The sequence below is a fragment of the Orbicella faveolata genome, unplaced genomic scaffold, assembly GCF_042242905.1.
Source record: "Orbicella faveolata isolate gen_17 unplaced genomic scaffold, um_ofav_v1 contig_25, whole genome shotgun sequence".
Classification (NCBI taxonomy): Eukaryota; Metazoa; Cnidaria; class Anthozoa; order Scleractinia; family Merulinidae; genus Orbicella; species Orbicella faveolata.
Genome location: NW_028301553.1, coordinates 11304896 through 11325721, shown reverse-complemented (window position 1 = coordinate 11325721; position 20826 = coordinate 11304896). Strand labels below are relative to the sequence as shown.

The 20826-nt window shown below is 38.6% G+C and overlaps 1 protein-coding gene across 4 annotated transcripts; it reads left to right on the top strand.

The window, feature by feature from the left end:
- Nucleotides 1–10: 10 nt before the first annotated feature.
- Nucleotides 11–15500, top strand: LOC110044070 (uncharacterized). 4 transcript variants are annotated; one of them, XR_016208407.1, is made up of 7 exons: nt 6807–7370; nt 7475–7516; nt 7671–7795; nt 9645–9722; nt 11863–11961; nt 12907–12984; nt 14236–15500. XR_016208407.1 is itself a non-coding variant. In XM_089293548.1 (6 exons), exons 1-2 carry the CDS (start codon nt 3930–3932, stop codon nt 7682–7684), a joined length of 528 nt encoding a protein of 175 aa, XP_089149674.1. In that variant the 5' UTR covers nt 11–3929; the 3' UTR covers nt 7685–7795; nt 9645–9722; nt 11874–11961; nt 12907–12984; nt 14236–15500. The 4 variants fall into 4 exon arrangements, 3 of the variants coding, with proteins under 3 accessions (XP_089149674.1, XP_089149673.1, XP_089149675.1); XM_089293548.1 differs by lacking the exons at nt 6807–7370; nt 7475–7516 and adding an exon at nt 11–4443 and having other exon boundaries at nt 11874–11961; XM_089293547.1 differs by lacking the exons at nt 6807–7370; nt 7475–7516 and adding an exon at nt 11–4443.
- The last annotated feature ends 5326 nt before the right edge of the window (nt 15501–20826 follow it).

The following is a 20826-nucleotide window of genomic DNA, read 5'->3' as shown; positions in this document are numbered from 1 at the left end:
AAGTCAATTTTAGTGCCGTATTTGCATGTGTCACGCTGTCTTGCGTTTTGGGGTGCAATGTTGCGCAACTCCGGTGGGCACCGTTATGCGTATTTTAGCATTAGATATCATTTTATCGGAAGTTGTTGACCATAAATAACATTCTTCGAATCTTTCAAATTTATTTTATTTCCAAGGTGTTTAGGAAATGCGGTATTTTTTATGTATCGCAGCAAGAAACCCTTGCATTTGGCTTGTAGCTAGCTGTGAATAAAGAGCGATTTCTGAAAGCTCGATTTTTGCTGGAGATATCCTGGAACTGCCGGGCGCCGGGCTGGAAATTTCTTCCGACCTCACTCGTCTCGATTACCAAGGAAAAACGAAAAAAGGCCAAGTTACTCAGTAGAATGACCTAGAATGGGATCTTAGATTTTCAACTCAACTGCTTTAAAAGTATTAGCGGGTTCAGAGTAAAGCTTAAGTCGTCTACATGTACAACCACTTCTTTAAAAGCGTTCTCCCGCTAAATTCGGGGGCAAAATCACTAACTTGGGATACTTCACATTTGCCAATAAAGTGACTAAGATCAGGTCAAAATTGGCACAGAATACATGTAGACCAAAATGGATCTGGGGCCCAGAGAGGCCGTATCTTCCTCGGGCCACAACTGCAATTTTTGTTGACTCCACAGAATTCGTATGGCAGGCCATTATCACTCATGCCAGCAATTTTTATTTTGATTAGCTGTGGTGTGTTTCTGAAAACTGAGAATAAGAAACAGAGTTAGCGCCTGGAGGAAATGTTCTCACGAGGTTGAAAGTCACCTACTCGCCACAGTCATTGTTTAGTGCTGCCTTCTTTTGGAGATGACATGGAAACAAGCACGATACATTTTAATGATTACATCCCTGTTAGAATCAGGCTACCCTGTTTATGACTGCAAGCTATTTTCGACTTAAATGAAGCCCCCAGTGCAATAAGCCCACATTTCTATTGAATTATCCGACTAATGTCTTGAAAATAAATCAGCCCTCCGGGAGACGGGAACGTAATATGGCTTTTATCAATCAAGGCATCTTTTACAGTTGCCCCGTAAGATCAAATAGATATGGCACGAAATCGTTCAAATTTTTCATAGATGAAAGCATTTGATGACAATGTCTTAATCGTTATTAGAGCCACTGCATCTCGTATTTCAACGTGTGTCTGCCCAGGTTGGAATGCTTTCGTTTTGGATTCAAACAAAGCTTTCGCCGCATGTAGATTGGTCTCGGGTTAATCCTAAGTTTCCGACGAGCAGCGTCTTCCGTTAGCATGAGAGTCCTCCCCTGGTGAACAGCAATGTTTGCTGTTCTAGTGCGCCATGGTTCTGAGAAATAACCCAACGTAATCTTTGTTTTCTACAGTTGAACCAGCCAGCTTTTCTCACTGCAATTCTAACTAGCGCGATTAATTCGTTACTTCAATTGTTGATAACTAATCTGTTATTTTTCAACGGAAAATCTGGAATTTGGAAATCAATCTTGCGCTAAAGCCAACTGGCGATCATCCAGGCTTTACATCTTTTTCACGAACTGTGTCACGCTACATGCTTTGACGGGCAAACTTGACGTTCAATCGAAGATAATCTCGAGAAAAATAATGGTTCATGCATGAAAGAAAATAAAAAAAGAACTTTCAAATCATAATGAAACAAAAAGAAACTGGAATAATGACGAAAGAATTAAAAATTGTGGGCTATTGCTTACCTTATTCTGTCGAAACTCCCGCAAGCACGAAAGACAAAAGGCCTGACCCTTTCTTGACAGCAGTGGTGGGCCCTGAATCAAAGAGGGTGGAGCGCTCAGGGAAGCCACTGGTTCTGCTTTGTTGCAGGAACGTAGATAAACGCCGAAAATATTTCTCCCCTCCCTCTTGAAAACAGCTACAGGCTTACCTCCACTCAACATTTTAAAATCATGATTCACAGCTGGATTTCTACTATCAGGTTTATTGTTACTTATTTTTATGTGAGCCTAAATCCCGATTTTTCCAACCTCCAAGGGAAACGAACATTGTTTCGAAAAATCGGATAGTTCAAGAAATGGGAGGTAAAATTACAGTGTTCGACTGAGGAGAGGAAATGACGTTTGGTTCGAGTTATCGAGACGCTGGAAAAAATCAGGGTTCGACGGAAATCGGGATTCCACTGTACCAGGAGCCCATGGGTGATTGGCTCCTGACTGTACTTAATAGTATGGGAATTACCGATGGCGCCGCGAATGTTTGTGCTGTGTTTCTCTCTGTTATCACTCCGCATTTCTTGAACAGGCAAAGAAATTTCGAAGTGTCTAAATGACCGCAGTAGGAATGAGCAAAAAACTCATAAGATGCGTGACATTTGATAAATTAGATATAAGGCTCAAAAGGCATTTAAAAGTGTCAAATATTCTCTAGAAATCTAAAACAGAAATTTTGTGCCGAAGCTGCCGCTGGTCTTGCACTCGGAGGTAAACGAACAGTGAACAGTTTTCAACCAGGAGTTTCAATAGTGTAATTCGTCGATCCATTGCGATCATAGTCTTGACTCTTGGGAAAGATTGTTGTTTGTTTGTTTGTTTGTTTGTTTGTTTGTTTGACGTTTCCTCAATCTTAGCGGAAGTCATCTTAATAGTCGAGTACACTGTTTATCAGATGATAGTATTGTAAGTCTATGGGTATTGCAAACAAAGTCTTTCTGTAAAGTGTGATTTTGTCTTTCAGTCTTAATCAAAGTCAGCTGATGTCTCTTTCAATATGTCTTTTATTAGTAATCTTTGGTATGTATTTTCTTGCTTTGGATAAAAGTTAGTTCTCTTTTTTTAATCGTAAGGCTTATAAGTTCAATAGTTGTTTTAATTAATTTATCGCTGTTTACTAGCAATGTTTTATACGTATTTTAACACTGCATGTGAACAAGTTTTATAACGTAAGTCGTTGTGTAGTCGTTCCTCTACTGAATCAAGTACTTTAATAGAACACTTTGGTCCCAGAAAGCAAGAAATCGCATCCGTCTTTGCGAACCTACAATTTCAAAATGTTCCCCCAGAGGCTAAGCCATCCGGGCCTCGCTTTTCCGGCACAACCTGTAATGCTGTGTCGGGCGCCTGTGGAAAAATCTATTGAGAACCATGTCGGCATTAACTTCCTAGGGCAGAGCTTTCTATTAGTTTCAGTTTATCAAACAGACTTTCATCGCAGACTTGTAAATTTTCTTTAGACTTACTACCATCATCCTTTAGTGAATTTAATTTGAAAATATTGTGTGATAATGTAAATCACCAAGTTTTGAGCGATATGGCCGGATTCCAAATACTCATTACAGAAGCAGCCATATTGCCCCAGTTTATCCAATGCTTGTCAACTCCAGTCTCCATGCTGTCTGTGGGAAAATGACGGACAAGTATTTAGTAACTGAGACTTCTACTTGAACTCCAGATTGACATTTTATGTCTGTCTTCCAGAGATTGGTTTATGAGGGAATATACTCCTTTTGTCACGAAGTAAGCGATGTGGTGACGATGTCATCGGACGTCGATGGCGATCAAGCTTTCGAGCAATTCCCGGACTCAATTGCGGAGACGTTGAACAGGCAATGGAGTGAAAACCGGACTAGCGATAAGCGGGAGATTTTTATAGTTATTCTAGGAAGATCAAAGCTGTTTTAAGCATATGAGCAGAAACCCATTTCGGGCGGCAGGGAGAAACGAATTTTTTTTTCGTCATGTCTAAACCTGATTTCGTTGTTGCATATTTCAAAGAAATAAACACTGGGTAAAAAAAATTCGTGTCATATACACTTTGAAAAAATTCAATGTTAGTGATAACAATTTTGAATTACACTTTAATAGGATTACAACTCTTAAGCAGCCACGTGAAATGTTCATTTTTGGACTCCGTTATTATCGATACAAATAATGGTAATGAACTAGATGGTACCAAAACGGATGGCAGCCACTTACGAAAATCGTTTATCCGCAACTCGAGGAATCGAGCATTTGATAAGTTGTAAAGTTTACGACAGGAGTCATCAGATGAGAAAAAATGATTTTCCTTCCACTACTGACACTGAGAGCGTATTTTCGCAGGTTTGTCCTACGGAAGATGTAAAGATAATGTCCATAACATTACTCATTCAGCTTGGAAGTCTGGAACCAGGAAGCAAGAAGGCAGACAACAACTCCATTGCAAACAGAGTATTATCCTGGCCTGGAGTTCTGCCCTGGTCCTTTCGTAACCGTGATGGAAAATCTGCAAAGCGATGGCCTGTTAAAATTATACAACCATGTTCTGCAAGAGACTCCTGTGCAACACAAACGATGAGGTCCTCAGAGGATGTGGAGTCACCCCTTGAAAAGTACCGTGATCAATTCAGCGAAAGAGCTAACAACAATTTCGTTTCAAGGGAGCATTTTAACAGAATGCTTGGAGAAGTCCCACGACAAGGTAGATCTTGATCGCGTTTACCTCAATACAGCAGAAGATGATGACCACTGATTATAGTATAACGACCGATGACTTTAAGCGGGAACTCATAAACCGATATTATTCCTTGAAGCCGGATCTTGATAATAAAAAAAGTATTGCCTGTACAAACCCTCATTTGTTAGACTTGTTAGGGTAGTCTTCCAACACGAATGTCAATCTGTTCTCAGTTCAGTTGACTTATATTATAATGAAGGCAGTGCAAAATACTTTAGACCTTCCTGTGTTTGGCGTTTTTTTCCCACAGGCAATTTTGCGTTTTCGTTTTGTCAGAGTCTCTCCGTCATCGCCTACAATTATTACACGTACTTTTAACGCGACACCTCAAGCCGCACAGAAGCAGTATAAGTCATCAGAAGCAATCAGATTTGTACCAAAGTTAAGGCGTACTCGTTTAGTATTCATGATTCTTGATTTTAGAAGAAAAAAAAAAGAAAAAACAAAACAAAACGGAATAAATGGTGGACATGTTCTGCTGAGACCTAGTGCGTTCAACAGTATTTTCGGTTTGCAAACAATACTGTGTACACGGATTGGGAAAATTAATCGTCAAAATTAAGTATTAAATTTCTGGTGTTTAGACTTTCGTCTATTCATTTTTTTGGTGAATGGGCAGGTATGTTCTGTTGTTTTTTCCTCAGCTAATGGGGGAATGTGGCTTCTTGTTTTCTTTCTGCAGACAAAGTAGACGGTACAAAAATTGAAAGGAATGTCAGTCTTTTTTTTCCCTCCACTCTGTTATCTTCCTTTTCTTGCTGTCTTCTCTCTCTTTTTTTTTTTTTCCTCGCTTTGAGTGATTTTAAGGCCTTTTGGAGTTGTGAAATCAAAGTACAGTTAGCCATTTTGGTGCTTAACACGTCTTAACACGGTTTTCATAAATTCAGTCATATATAAGCGATTGCAAGAGATTACCTTGATAATCTCTTGGCGATGGATATTCCACAACGGCTCGTGGCATAAACGATACCTTCCCTTGAGGTAGAGTGCCTTAGTTGCCGTTATCAAGCCTTACTGTACGTTACTTGAGCCTATACAATCAAACCTTGATCTTGGGAGGGTGTTACTCTGTTCCTACTGTTTCTACTGTTCCTCTCATCCTACTGTTCCTCTGTTCCTCTGTTCTTACGATTGCGACTGTTCCTCTGTTCCTATATTGTTCCTACTTTTGTTACTGTTCCTTTGTTCTTACTAATCCTACTGTTACTCTGTTACTGTCTTCCTACTACTCCTAACGTTCCTACCTATCCTACTGTACTGTTCCTCTGTTCCTCTGTTCCTATATTTCCTACTGTTGTTATTGTTCCTCTGTTCTTACTAATCGTACTGTTCCTCTGTTACTCTCTTCCTACTACTCTTAACGTTCCTACCTATCCTACTGTTCCCACTGTTCCTATTTTCACTTCCCAGAGTTCTCACTGTTCTTCTGTTCCTCTGTTCCTCTTTTCCTATTGTTCCTCTGTTCCAACTGTTCCTCTGTTCCTACTGTTCCTCTGTTCCTACTGTTCCTCTGTTCCTACTGTTCCTCTGTTCCTATTGTTCCTCTGCTCCTCTGTTCCTACTGTTGTTACCGATCCTCTGTTCCTATTGTTCCTCTGTTCCTACTGTTCCTTTGTTCCTAATTACCTCTGTTCCTCTGTTCCTACTGTTGTTACTGATCCTCTGGTCCTCTGTTCCTCTGTTCCTAATGTTGTTACTGTTTGTTCCTACTGTTCCTCTGTTCCTCTGTTCCAACTGTTCCTCTGTTCCAACTGTTCCACTGTTCCACTGTTCCAACTGTTCCAACTGTTCCAACTGTTCCACTGTTCCTACTGTTCCAAATGTTCCACTGTTCCTACTTTTATTGCTCCTCTGTTCTTACTGTTTCTACTGTTCCTCTGTTACTCTTTTCCTACTACTTCTAACGTTCCTACCTATCCTTCCGTTCCTACTGTTATGTTCCTGCTGCCACTTCTTAGCGTTCTTAGTGTTCTTCTGATCCTCTATTCCTACTGTTCCCCTGTTCCCTTTATCTATTGCAACTAATGACGTCAGTCAGGTCGTCGCACACGAGCAGGAGCCCATCAATAGGAGCGTTCAACTACCCCATATTCCTGTCACGGCATTTCACAGACCGATCTATTTTTAGTTGCATTTACCGCGAATTCAGATCCTCGCAAGAACCTCAGTGACCAATCACAAGAACAGACTTAATTTCTTACTGACGTCCTGATGTAGGGTAAGCCATTTTTTCCTTACCGATGCACGCTCGTGTAGACCGGAACTGACCTACTTCGCGGGAAAAGAACCCTAAAAATAGACCGGTCTGTAAAAATGCCGTGACATAGGCTTTGTATTGTAGTGCCACAATCCTAGGGCGCTTACCATTAGTCAAAGAGCAGGGCCATTTCGGCCAGAACCAGTTCTACGGACTGACGTGTACCATTTGCGAACTGACCGGCTTGGCCGGCCAGTTCTGACTAATGGTAAGCGCCCCTAGTGATGGGCTCCTGACACGAGCCATGAGCTGGGACCAACTTCATACGATTAGCTGGGTTGCACTGCTGGCGCTCTCTCCTGGAGAGGCTCCGGGTTTTTTTCGGGTGGAGAGAATACGCTGAACGATATGGGTGCAGACACGGGATTACGTGAGGGCGTTCTCCGTTCTCCGTTCTGCGCCTGATCGATCCATTCGACTTTGCATCTCTCAGTGGATTTCTATAACGAACGTTTCGAACCTCTGCGGAGGAGAGAGCTGCTGGTGGTCTCTTTACTAGGCGAGAAAGACGTCTGAAAGACGGGAGACGTCTGAACGTATCCCATCATACACTGTAAGCACTCTAAGATCACGTGTCGAAAAGCATGACGTCTTCAAAAATATGGCGGGTGTTGTACGTATCTTTACATGCAAGGTAAAACATTTTGGCGTTTTTCTATTTTTTTTTTAAATTATTTGCTCTTCTGTGGCTTGTTCTTATATTATCATAAGTACGATTTATTCCTTCAAATTGAAAAGTGGCTTGCAGAAGTTAATGCAAGTGGAAGGAAGCGTTTTTAGGTGAGCACATGGCAACGACTCTAACACTTCATATAGGGCTTCATGATTCTCCATAAGGGCTTCAATGCCACAGTCTGACAGCAACAGCCAGCACATAGAACGGTTTTCAATACATTGAATGTCAAAAGTAATTTAGTTTTGGTTTGATCACCAGGTTGGTCTTCATAACAAATAGCGTCCAATTCAAGATCAAGTAGCTGTGCATATTGAATCCAGTTGGAAGCAAAATTGTATGGCTTTTATCAGCGTTTTCAGCAGGAGAGCGACTGGTTTCCACAGGTGAGCAAAACGTTTTGAACTGAACTTCTTTATAAGAAAAACTTTTTTGCAGATGGTCAAAAATCACCCTCACAGCAACAAGATAAGAGAAGCAGGATAAACCAAATCCTGTGCTGTGATTGGCTACCCCAGCACCAGCAGGCAAGATGGCACTATCCTGCCACTCGAGGTTTATATGCTGAGTCCCACAAGAAAACTTTGTTCTTTGCTCATATATAAATGATTCCTAGTTTGGTCAAGATGGCTGAATATTGGCTTTGTTCTTTTTTGTGTGGTTATGGACATAGACTCTGTTTTGGTCCGTAAATGTGCAAAGAAAAAAAAACCAAAAACAAAAACTTGGCCAATATTCAGCCATCTTGACCTCATGGTTGGTCAATAATCCATATGTAATGTGACTGAGTGAAGCACAATTTAGGATGCAATGGTGTGAGTAATTTCAAATCAAATGAGCATACAGGACAAAGGGCTGATAACTAATTATCCCATGAGTAACATATTTCAAGATTAAAAGAGTCTTTCAAAAACTTCTTTTGAGCAAAAAATTCAGTAGTGTTTTCCATAAGTTTTAACACTGTAGGAAACATTAAGAAGAAAGCTGCAGTAAAACCCAAGCCATGTATAAGTGATGTGTGAATAGCATAGGTATCCCAGAGACCGCACAGAGGGAGGGGCTGGGGGAGCTTTAGCCCCCCCCCCCCCCCCCATTTTTTTGCAAAAATAAAAGTAAATTAAAAAATAATTTAACAAAAATAACAGAGCCAAAAATAGCAAAAAATTGTTTATGCGAAAGTGACCATAGTTACTGGCAAAGACAAATGCGCAGATAAATAGACAGAATTAAGTATTAGTCATTACAATTATGAAATATTTTTTTGCATCTAACTTGTGCCAGCAGAGGTAAACATCTTTTAATTGGCTTCTTTTTCATGCGGACCTCTCTGGAAAATGTGTAGTTTCGTAATTGGTCAATTTCGATCCAAAGTAATAACTGGGTTTAGTTTATAAGACGATTCTCAAACAAATTGTTAATTAGTTTCAACCTTGATCTTTGGAAGATCATGAAGTTATTGTTTCTCCTGTTAATGTGCGCCCTGATTTTATCTCAATCAGTGCAAAGTCCATCTTTTGATATCAGGTTTCACAGCTCGTGGAGCATTCCAATTGCAAGTTTTGTTGAATGTCTCTTTATTCTGGCTTATTTGTGGTAGTTAAAGGTTGATATCAGTAGCATAACAGTCTATGATATTTCAATTTAGTGATGGTGAATTTTGAGACCCGATAGCAACATCACTGAAGATGTGGAAAAAAGTGATAGTTTTATCGTTACAATAGCATTCTCTGTCACTATAGAGAAATTAAATAAAAATTCCCAAGCATGCCCCCCCTCCAAAAAAAAAATCGTCTACACATTCTTCTTTAGCTCCCCCTCCCCCCCCCCCCCCACTCAAAACCTTGCTGCGCAGTCCCTGTATCCAAGAGACCTTTCCTGCATTCCACTTCCGTGCTTATGAACAATAGTATCAAAGTGAGGTTAGGGTGGACATTTTCATACATTTGCTGTATTTTAGTCCACCCTGACCTCGACTCAGCACTAATGTTTGTTGGAATGCGTGGGGGAAAGGTCTATTACAAAATTTAGTTGTGACTGGATACCCGCAATTAAGTGACTACGCATTGAATGATGAATTTTGTTATAGCTAGTTTTGAATTCTAATCGCTCAATAACATATGCGCATTCAGGGTGCAGGGCACAATACTGACTAATTGTTTAATTATAAATGTATCTAATAAATGTATGTAATGTAACTTACTTTAAGAGTCACCTCATATGTACATTGTTTGTTAGAATGAAACACGTCAAACTGAAAGGAGCCTAGATTTTGAAGACAGGACATGTTATCAACATAGAAAGTATGATTAGTAGGTAAGTGATAACAAAAGCTATTAAAAGGTGTGCAAAGGATGGATGAGTTATTTTCTGAGTGACAGGCTGCTTCTAGGTGTATTAAAATATCTGTCTTGTTTGACCCTCAGCCCATGCAAACATTGAGCAAAAAGTATGTTTGCCTGTGTTAGTATCCTGTGATGCTTAACATGTTTTCTTTGCTAAATGGGATTTCAAAATGGCACCACAGAGAGTGTCTATATTGACTATACTTAAAAAAATAAATGGCATCTAACCAGTGCTGTCAGTAAAGTCTGGGTCATCTGTTTTCTGTATCTCTACACTTGTAACAGACTTGGACCGTGACTTGTGGGTGAATTTTATAGACAATGGGGAAGTTCACTTGTAATGTCAAGGTTCCATCCACCATCAATCATACCTCAGCCTCAATAGGTGTTACAAGTTATGACAACCCTGAGAACTTTGGTTTCACAAATTTTACAGTAAATGCTTTCTGTCTTGACCACAGAAATGTTGGCTGACAGAGGTTTTGGAGTCGGTAGATAGTTTGTGCAATGTTACACAATCTAGTTCTTAATTTCAAGATGCTTATACAGCAGTTTTCAATTGATTGTTGAAAGTAATCAGGCAATTCCTTTGGTTTTGTTTTTGGTTTCACCACGGTTTGAGATTCGCTGAGTAGTCTAATTGGTATGTAATTGGCTTGGTTTTGGTTTTGCAACACTCGATTAAAGACTGTTCCAATCGGCATCAACACAAATTAACATTACTGGATGAGGAAGAAACAGCAGCATGTATTGGAAGGATTATGTAGCGTGTGTCAACAAAATAATCATGTAAGGTTATGCAGAGAAGGTTCCTCAAGACACCCCTGAAGACAGATCCCAGTAATGCACATGGACCATCCCCATCATGGCATGTACCATCCTGAAAAACCCAAGGAGATCATTGTTCCAAGCTGCAGGGCAGCTACTACTCCAAGAGCCTTGTGGAATATTGAAAGGCTGTATGCCCTTTTGGAGCTATCTCTTCCCCAAGCTGCTCCAACTACGCCCAGCAAAGGACAGCAAATGATAACGGAAAATATGTGGGAGTGCTGTTGCAAGTACAATGCGCTCCACAGATGACTACCTCTGTTCTGTCAGTGCAGAAACCATAGCCAAGGAACAAATCAAAGGAATTCCTCTGCCGTCAAGCATGCACTAAAGGTGGATTTAATCTTACAACGTTCATCTGCAAGCAACAGAATGCCCTTCAGTCCATTGCTGAAGAACAACAGTTCAAAGATGTTAAAAGGTCGGATCTAAACTACAGTGAGCCACCCCATCAGGGCTGTTATTAAGTTTTAATTCACCTGTAGCCTTGATTCTCACACCCGTAGCAAACTTGTTACTTTATGGGTGAATTGTATCAACCACAGGCCAGTTGACCCATAACATCAACAGTCCATCAAACATACTCAGCCATAACAGGTGTTATGTGTTATGACCCTTATTGACAGCCCTGCCGTATTGACCATGTTCTTGGTGTAAAGTGGTGTGTCAAATCCCACACCTTCAGATTTTACATCACCATTAAGGATAAACTGCTTTCAAGAAGAGGAATTATTCCTCTTCTTGAAAGCAGTAAAGTAAAGTTACTGATGACCACTCCAATAAAACACAAAGACTCACCTGATATGATATCAGGTGGGTCTTTGTGTTTTATTGGAGTGGTCATCAGTAACTTTACTTTACCTGTGCTAGGAATAGTGGCACACAAGACAGGCAGGAAATTAAAACAAATAGAGAAGTTATGTTTGACAGCTCACTGCATTGTGTTTTTGAACATGGCATGTTACTCTCACAGTGTCTCCCTTCACCCAGATATACAAATGGGTACTGGGTGAATTTCATACTGGGGCTAACCCTGTAATGATCAGGCATTCCATTTAAGGGGGCAGGGGGAGTAGAAAAAGATGTCTTATCAATTGATGTTACAGAAACTGGGGTAAGGTTTGGCAGTTTGGATCACTGATGGCCTGATGAAGACTTTACCTTACCTTCTTCGTTGAAACTCCCCCAAGTAAGGTCCAAACTTCTAATGACTTATTTTTAAATTGTGTAGTTTGTAAAACTTGAGAGATCAAGGAATTCCTTAAAGGTAAAAACATTTTCAGTTTCTCATTAGGTACAGAACAGAGATGCAAAGGAAAAGAGCTATGTGCTGAGACTCGAGAGGAGAAAGAATCAAATTGAGACCTTGGATCCCATAGCAGGTCAGTCGCAATTTTATTTATGTTTGATATCATGTACATGTACCAGGAATAATTGTGCACAACTCAGGCAGAAAATTAAAACGAATAGAGATGTTATTGTTTCACTACTACTCAGCTATTTCAACAAACATTGTTATGTGGCTGTATACCTTAGCCCTTCAGGAGTGGGGTGTACAAAAATTCTTTAAGACTACAATGTTTGGGGTACTGTTGTTGCGGAGTATTTTTGTGTGGGAGGAGGAACACAGTTAGTGTACTGGACTGCACATCAAGTCTAGTTTTGAGCCAATTGTAAGGGTCTCTGCATTGCGTACTTAAATTTCACACTACTTCTCTCCAGCTACAATCATAGACAAAAGTCTTTGGACAAATTTGCACTTTTATGCTTTTGCACACAACCCGGACAAACAGTTGCACTAGGCAGGTGAAGGTTTATTTAATACAACTTCACCTGCCAAGCCTCTCCCCCCACCCCACATACACTGTTTAAAACTGGTACCTACCATATCTCCTGAGTTTCAACATTGTAACAGTATTGGATACGGAGAGGGGAACAGCAACACATTACAAGGATAGCAGTGCTTTTTCAAACTTCAGTTGAAAAACACCGATAATTTGTTGCATTACATCAGTGTCTCAAGGACTTTTGTCCACAATTGTAGTTGTACAAATAAGTACTGGTTCCTAACCCTGTGACAGACCAGCATCCCATCCAGGTGCAACAGAAATATGCTTATCATTTAGTGCAACAGAGACCTGGATAAGCTGGGGTGGTTTGCACCACTTGGCCTGGTGCAGACTTGACTATACCTTTATTGTCGAAATTTGCCTTAGTAGGGTTAAAATGGAACAAAAAATTGGTCTGTTTTTGTGTAGTTTCTAAACTAAGACATGAAACCAAGAATGTCACAAAGGTTAGAACATTTCCTAATTCTTACTTGATAGGACACGGAAAAAAAACAAATACTATGCTGAGACTCAAGAGGGAAAAGAATCAAATTGAGACACTAGATTCCTTATTAGGTAAGTCACAATTTTCTTTTAAAAGGAAGGGTTTTTAATCACGTGATAGTGCAGGTAATAGGAAGTGAATGAGTGTAATAGTACACAATGCAGGTAAAGAATTTAAGCAAATGGAGATGTTATTGTTTCACTGTACGAATATTTCAAGAAACCTTTGTTATATGGCTAACCGGACACAGTCAGCTGGTGCACATGCGTGTTAGATACCAATTTCATATCCAATTTGCATATCACGGAGACTAGATCCATACTTTTTTTAACTAAATATGATAAAAATAATATCATAGGATAAGCAAAAGCACATCCAAAAACAGGTTTTTCAGTAAACGATTGGAAATCAAGCAAAACACTGCGAAGATTGAAGCGGACTTCAAGATGTACTTTGATTTCAGGTTGAGGTGGACTATTTTCAAAGTGAGAAAACTAGTTGAGTTAGGTTATACAAACATTCCTTAAAAATGCAATGCCCGAGGTACTGTTGTTGATGAATATTCAAATTGTGAGAAAAGGGGCCTAATTTGATTAAAGACCAATTGATTTCTGGTTCATGTATACATGCATACACACATGACTTTTACCCTCGGATTTCAGAGTAGCTTATGTATCAATGCGCCTCATGAGTGATCAGCCCAAAATTTCAAAAGAAAACCATAATTACTTGTAAACAACTGTGAAATATATTGTCTGCATAAATGTATATTGCATTTGAGACAACAACTTTGTCTTGATATTTGCTTGAGTAAATATTTCAATTTTTGTTTCTATTTGGTCATAAGCGTCCGGCAAAGTACTTTAAAAATGTGAAGCTACCCGAGAGCTTTTTTATTTTCAAACATTTTGCAAGTCATTTTAAGATTGGCGACTATTAACCACTCCTAAATTCATCCTCAGGAAGAAAATATAAATTTTGCCCGTTTTGCCGGGAACATTTTTTTTGCCGTGAAATTTTTATTGTGCTATTTTGCTGGTGAGCTTTTCGCCTGCAAACGTTGGAAATGAAGGTTAATTTTAGTGCTATATTTTAGCCGGTGCTACTTATTTCGTGTTGCTGCTTGTCCGCGTTTTGAGTTGATCTTAGTATATCCTATTATCTCTGCTATGATGATGTAGCCAAACGACAAGCATACATCCTGATGAGAGTTCTAATTTAAATTTGCGAACTTAAGTCGAGTGTACACTGTATGTATATTTTGTTCTTTAGGTTTCAGTTTAGCCATTGTTAATTGGACGTTTTAATTAACTTTCTTTCAGGCTGCTATCTCAAGTGTACATGCAGCGACATTAACAAGGAGAAAGAAGCAAAGGAAAGCAAAGAACTTCGTTTAGAGGTTTCTTCAGTGGATCACGTTTTAAAAGTACACTGTAAGGTAGATTTACAAGACAAAGTTTATCTCGACTAAGTTTCTTTCGAAAGATTGTTAGGGCGGAGCTCGTATCAGTGATTTCTCAACACAAACACAAAACTCAAGAGTCAAAAGAAGACATTGGAAATACTGGCAAATTGGCTCGTTTCTTGCTAGTTTTCGAAGAAGCCGTGAATTGTATTTTAAGTTTGTAGCTTTAAAACTAAGGTAGAACTTTGGCATTACCTGGATTTGTTTTTGCAACCCGAATTTCAGACTGGAAGTCTCGTTATTAAACCCGTTCAAAGTACTTTCTAATTGTCTCGTATCTATTTCACTGGCCTCTTCCAGGCGTTCAGTTAGTTGGTGCGCAGCGCGAAAAACGGCCAGCGAAAAATTAGAGGAGAAAAAGCACTTCTCTCCTGTTTTTTCGCTCGCCATTTTTCGCGCTACGCCCCAACTGACTGAACGCCTGTAAGAGGCTACTATTTCACAAGTTACTGAAATCTGTCTAGTTTTCGAATTGATTGAATTGATGAAAAGGGTGCGCTTTTAAAAGGGCTAAGGAAAGGAATCGAAAAATGGAAAAACTGTCCTCAGAAAAAAAAGTCTGCAATTTTAAATGGTGTCTGGTTTTGAGTTAATCATATACAGAGTCTTTTGGCGGAAAAAATCTTGCACTATGTTGGATTTTTCCCATCAGAAGTCACAGTATATGCTTGATTTCTGGCTAGACTCTGTTCAAAAGCGCAGAATTTTTTTTCTTTTTGGCAACCCTACATAGTCAAAAAATAGTAAAAGAGAGCCTACATTTTGACTAGTTACCAGGCCCTTTTAAAAGCGCATTTTTTTTATTTTGTTCACTTATTCAAATTCTTATAAGATTAAATTTGGAAATACAGTTAACGATAAAGATTAGCGAAAAAACTGAGCAACGACGTTTCGGTGTCATCCTGGCACCATTTTCAAGTTAAAAAATATTTGTGCGAAAAGTAAATTAATTTATACCAATGGTAGAGGTGCGAAATTGAATAAATTAAGATTAAGATAGCTGTTCAATGTTCATGTTCATTCCAATGAGGTGTCAAACACTGGTAATGAGTTCAGTGTCTGTTCAAAGCCTAAACAAATACTTTTGAATTATTAAAAAGCCAATAAAAGTTATATTGAAGACGTGTGTGTAATTGACTTCTTTTGCTGTAGTATTTTTATCGTTTTTAAATATTTTTTAACAATGCTAAAATAATGTACACAATAACAACCACCACTTGCTGTTTTCATTTCATTTATTTTATTGTTTCACAATAATTAATTAATTAATTGAAAATCAGTTAAATAAAGTTAAGATATGTGAAGAAAAAAGTTCGCGTTTAAAGACTAAGACTTTTGGCGGGAAAATTTGAACAAATTTGCTCAGCGTTTCCCCTTACAACTTTTTTTGAGAAAAATTTAAAGAAGTTACCCATCAAAGTGTTTCATCGCAAAAATTTCTCAAATGGAACAGTTGACAGAAAATCCCGTAAAAACTACTGCACCACCTCGCGTTGAAAAATCAATTTTGATATTTCAAGCTTATTTTTTCAGTCAAAAATAAATTTTTGCCAAACATCCTTCAAATTTCATTTTCCAACGAACTTCGCGATGGTTTTTGTACGATGTGATGCAAGAGTTCTTCAAGAAATGAAAAAGATGAAATGGCAAAGTGATCAAATAGTCGTCAAAATAAAATTCAATTCCAAAATGGATTTTTAAATCTCGCAAAGTGACCGTGAAATAGTGTTTCAACTAACTGAGTTTAATTTTATATCCAATCGAGTGTTTTTGCAACTGTTTGTAGCTTGCCATTTCATATCTTTCTCTGTCAGACGATAATATAGATGGTACACTTCGGATCAGTTGCACAGGAGCAAGAATACACTTATCGGTCAAAATCAGATCAATCGTCCCCCCATAAAATTGCCCAATTTCGATGGTTTATAACCCGTTTAAGTTTTGAAATAAGTTAATTTTGTCTTTCGATGCGACCTTTTGCTCCATTATCTCTTCCTGTGCAACAACCAAGGCGTAAACACCACAAAATAATCAATATCTGGTAGGATTAAGGTGTTTATTCCTAAAATAACCCTAAATTTCTTCGGCCGGTTGAGTATGAACTGGTTAAGTCGAAACAAAGTCAGAATAATCCACCGTGAAATTTTAAATCTCTTGTTGAAAAGTTTTCTAAAATATTTTTCGCTGTTTTGAACAAAGTTTATCAAAGAAAAAAATCATATACTTCTTTTGGACATATAGAAATTTAAACGCAAGAAATGACAAAGAAAAACATGTTTTGCAAAGGCGCCACGAGAACTTTGTATGACAAGGCACGTTTTTAATACCAATTTCAGAATGCAAATATTGACAAATTTGCTGCCGTTCTTTCTAGTTTTGGTTATGACTGTTACAAAATTGTTGGCAGCCTTTTGAATCTTGAAAAGCAAGCAGTACAGTAGCAAATCAAATGTTTATTGTGAAGTAATTGCATGCGAAAGGTTCCCTTTTTGGAGGTCACTGCAAGACAATTGTTGAAAAACAAAAGATGGCAGAATCGAATTTGATTTACAAATGTTAAAGCTTCTCAGAAACAAGTTTTATATTTTCAGTTCTCCACAGTCCTGAACTCGTTCGTACATTAAAGCTGAAAATATTAATTCTCCATAAAGATTGCCTTACTTGTTATTAACTGTAGTTCTGAGAATTTGCTAGCACATCAAGAAAATATCTCCTAGTCGATTTTGTTATCACTCTCGCTATGCTTTTCTGCCTTTTCCTTTTTACAACACCTTTTACAAACCAGATATTGATCATAGAAGCGTAAACTATCTAGAGGTTAAACAAACGTTGATCTGTCGTTAAGGTGGCACTTTCAAAAATTGAAAGAGTTGTGTAGTATGTCCAATAACCTGAAGATATTTTAAATTTGTTTTAAAGTATCTGTGGCACAACAATATGCAGCAAGAAAAACATTTACAGCGACAGATAACAATCACATAATTCTGAATGCAGTATTCCCAAATTTTCGTTACCGTTGGGAAATATTCTTAAGTCCTCGGAAATGTTCGAGTGATCTCCGGAATTCTATCATCGGCGATTTTCGGAATACCTCGCATCGCTGTCGTAATCTTCGTATCAGAAATCTTCGTTGTAATTTGCCATCGACGTTTTTGGCCAGGGTCTAAACATTTGTTTATTAGTGTGTTTCAAATTGTTGACCATGTTTGCAAATAATTTCATAATACAATTGTGTGTTCGTGTGATTAATTCAGATGGCCATTATTTAGTCGATGAAAATTTAATGTTTGAAGATAATCTTAATGGTAGCAAAACAATTTAAATTTGATATAGAATAATTTCGTTTGCTCCAAAACATTTTTTTCTGATTCACCCTACAGGCACGCGGTCCTATGAATCTCCTGAATAAAACTTCTAATATAATTTATTTAACTTCGAGGTTTTACTCGATCTGAAGATAGTGAAATGTTGCATGATAATTTTACTTCTACCAAGCCGGACAATTCATTTGTTGTGGAGTGAAAATTGTTGTTACCAAATATATTTTTTCGTTGTCGTACAGGCCATTTAAATCTACTTTAACTCAAAACCGGCCATTATAACATTACTTTGTCGATTCAGAGTTAAAACGTACGCGTTTTGATCCCAAAAATTTAGATGGTGTTACCAAAATGTAGTGCCACCATTTTAATCGAAAGTTTTGAAATTAAAATTCTTATCTCGTTGTCCGATATCTCCAATGTTGAATAACTGTTAACTCCTCGTGAATTTCAATCTCTTCTTTCGTTTGCCGAGTCATACCAATGAATTCCATCTTCGCCGTTAAGCCATTTTCTCTCCTTAAAAAGAAGACAATAAAGAAAAACATCAGTTTTTGTCGGGAAAAATGTATTTCCAAGATACACTATTACTACCAGGGCAAGCGGCGACCAAAGCCCGTATGAACCGGTTGCACGTGGTAACGGTTTTCAGCTTTCAGGGAGCAACGCGCAACGAGAAGAACTGGAAATATCAAAAAAATTCAGCGCAAGTATCTTACAAACTTGCGCAAAATTATTTCTTAACCCTGCACTGAAACGTGTCCTCTCAGTGTTTGTAAAACTACGACTATCTGGTTTATGAACGAAGCTAGCTCTGCAAAGAAAATTGCGAGCGATGGGTGAACTTAACTCAGTTAGCAGGCAGAAATTGTTCCGTTTGGTGAAGAGCAAAAAGGTTAAACCGGACACTCACCATTAATATTTTAATCCTTCTCTCTCGCCCTGTTTTATATTCTTCGAAGGAAGAACATAGCCGGATTTGACATCACCAGGAGCACATAAATCCACGTCTTCACACTATGACCAAGTGTTTGGTTTGACGCAAATTCCACACAGTAGACATGAATATTGATTACAAAATAGAACCAATCGCTGACAAAAACGTCGCGGCATATTTCTACGACTTGGATTTTAATTCTTATGCAAAACTATTCGTATCACTTCAAAAACATCAATTCCTGATTCGCGCGACCGTCATACTTCGTTAACTAAACCATTTCTGATAATCTTATTTGTCGATTTTAGCAGGTTACGTCTTTAAACATCCCCGTGTAAAGACCCGATAACCAACGAATCAAAGCTTAAAATTAGGTACAAGCCAGGAACGATTTAAGGTAATTCCTCTGAAATAAAAGTGACAATAGATTTTTGTTCAAACTTTGTCCACTGAATATTTGTCATATGATAACTTCAATTTTGAAATAAAAAAGGAGGGTGCCCATGCTCATTAAGGAGCAGTGAGGCATTGAAAATGCCCCCTTTTGGCATTATTTAATGCTTATTATAAGAACGCATTCCTAGTAATTGTAACATCTTTGTGCGCCCGGACTCATAAGAACACGCATTAAACTACAGTCAATACAATGTGTCGGACACAAATAAACGTTTTAAGTTTGATTCAGACAGAAAGCTAAATCCTTGATTAAAAATTTGATCCAAATTTCTTGACGTGGTTGCCGACTGCAAAATAGAAAAGACCACAGTGTATCTGCTTTTTTTCTTATTTATTCAATTTTCAGCAATAGAAATTAGATCAGTCTTTTCTCACGCAAAGCTTATGATTAGTTGATTACAATGACTGGAAAAAAAATTGGGGTGCCCATGCTCGTTGGTGAGCTAGAGCCATTTTTCAACTGACAGAACTCAATATCAAGGCAATTCCGTGCACGAGCGCGCACTAATGACGCCATAAATTATGCGCAGTAAGGATGCGCAATGCAAATGTCAGGAATGACCTTAAAGAAAAGAGCTACATCGCTTTTAAGTTTGATATCATCCCCTCCCCTCCCCGGGCGTTTGACTAGTATTTGACAGGTTTTGGGGCCCCACCGTGGGGCATTTGTTCACCAGGGGCTGCCAATTTAGTCTTATATAGAGAGGATATTACACGGTGGCGAGAAGATATGAATTTTATGTTCGAGTGGCAAGAACAATATCTCACGAGTGAGCGAAGCGAACGAGTGAGATATTGTTCTTGCCACGAGAACATAAAATTCATATCTTCGAGCCAACTTGTAATGTTCTTTTTATTATATGGAGAAACCAATTCATCAAAAGCAAAAGGCGGGAATCGTGACGTCATTGAACGATACGACACTCACAAAGGTGACATACGGAAAATACGCCACTCGGGTCCCGGATGAAGTGGCGTATGGAATCTACGAGTGGTTTAGTTCCCAGTAAAACACTCTTCTCCATATAATAACAAGAATTATAAATCGATACTTTGTAAAGACGAAAGCTTGCTTTATTATTAAGTCAAGAGGATTAACCATACGTAAACAACGTGGATGTAAATTATTTCCTGAGATTTAACCTATTGGAAACTAGCTCGTGTCCCAGCTTCGCTCCCCTTCAATTCATGTTAGACATTCCACGTGCGGGAGAATCGAGGCGAGCAACGAGTATGTGTTGGTCGTTGGTTAAGAGCAAAGGGCCTAGAGGGTTTAATAGAAACCTTCAAAGGTAATTATTTTATATTATAATATAGATAGGACCCTTTGCGTGCTCTGCAGCTGATTGGTCAAAAACCCATGTTTTACCAGAGTATAAAACATAGAACGAAAAAGTGTTGTTTTTCGCCTATATCATAAAGCAAATAAAGAAGCCTAAGCCGTGTATTACACTGTGATAAAACACGACGGGCATTTGAAAACTCGAGGGAAATGTAGAAAACACGAGCCAAAGGCGAGTGCTTTCTACGTTTCTCAAGTGTTTTCAAATCTCCGGAGTGTTTTATCGCAGTGTAATACACGGCTTAGGCTTCTTTATTTGTTAAATCTAAACGGATCGTATTTTTGTTTGAAGGGATAAGCCTTCTCTCAATAAGTTTTCTCTGGAAAGATCGTCTTTGCGAGTTTGTCCTTATCTTTCCCGACACGGGTTTACATTACTTTTGACCGTGTTTG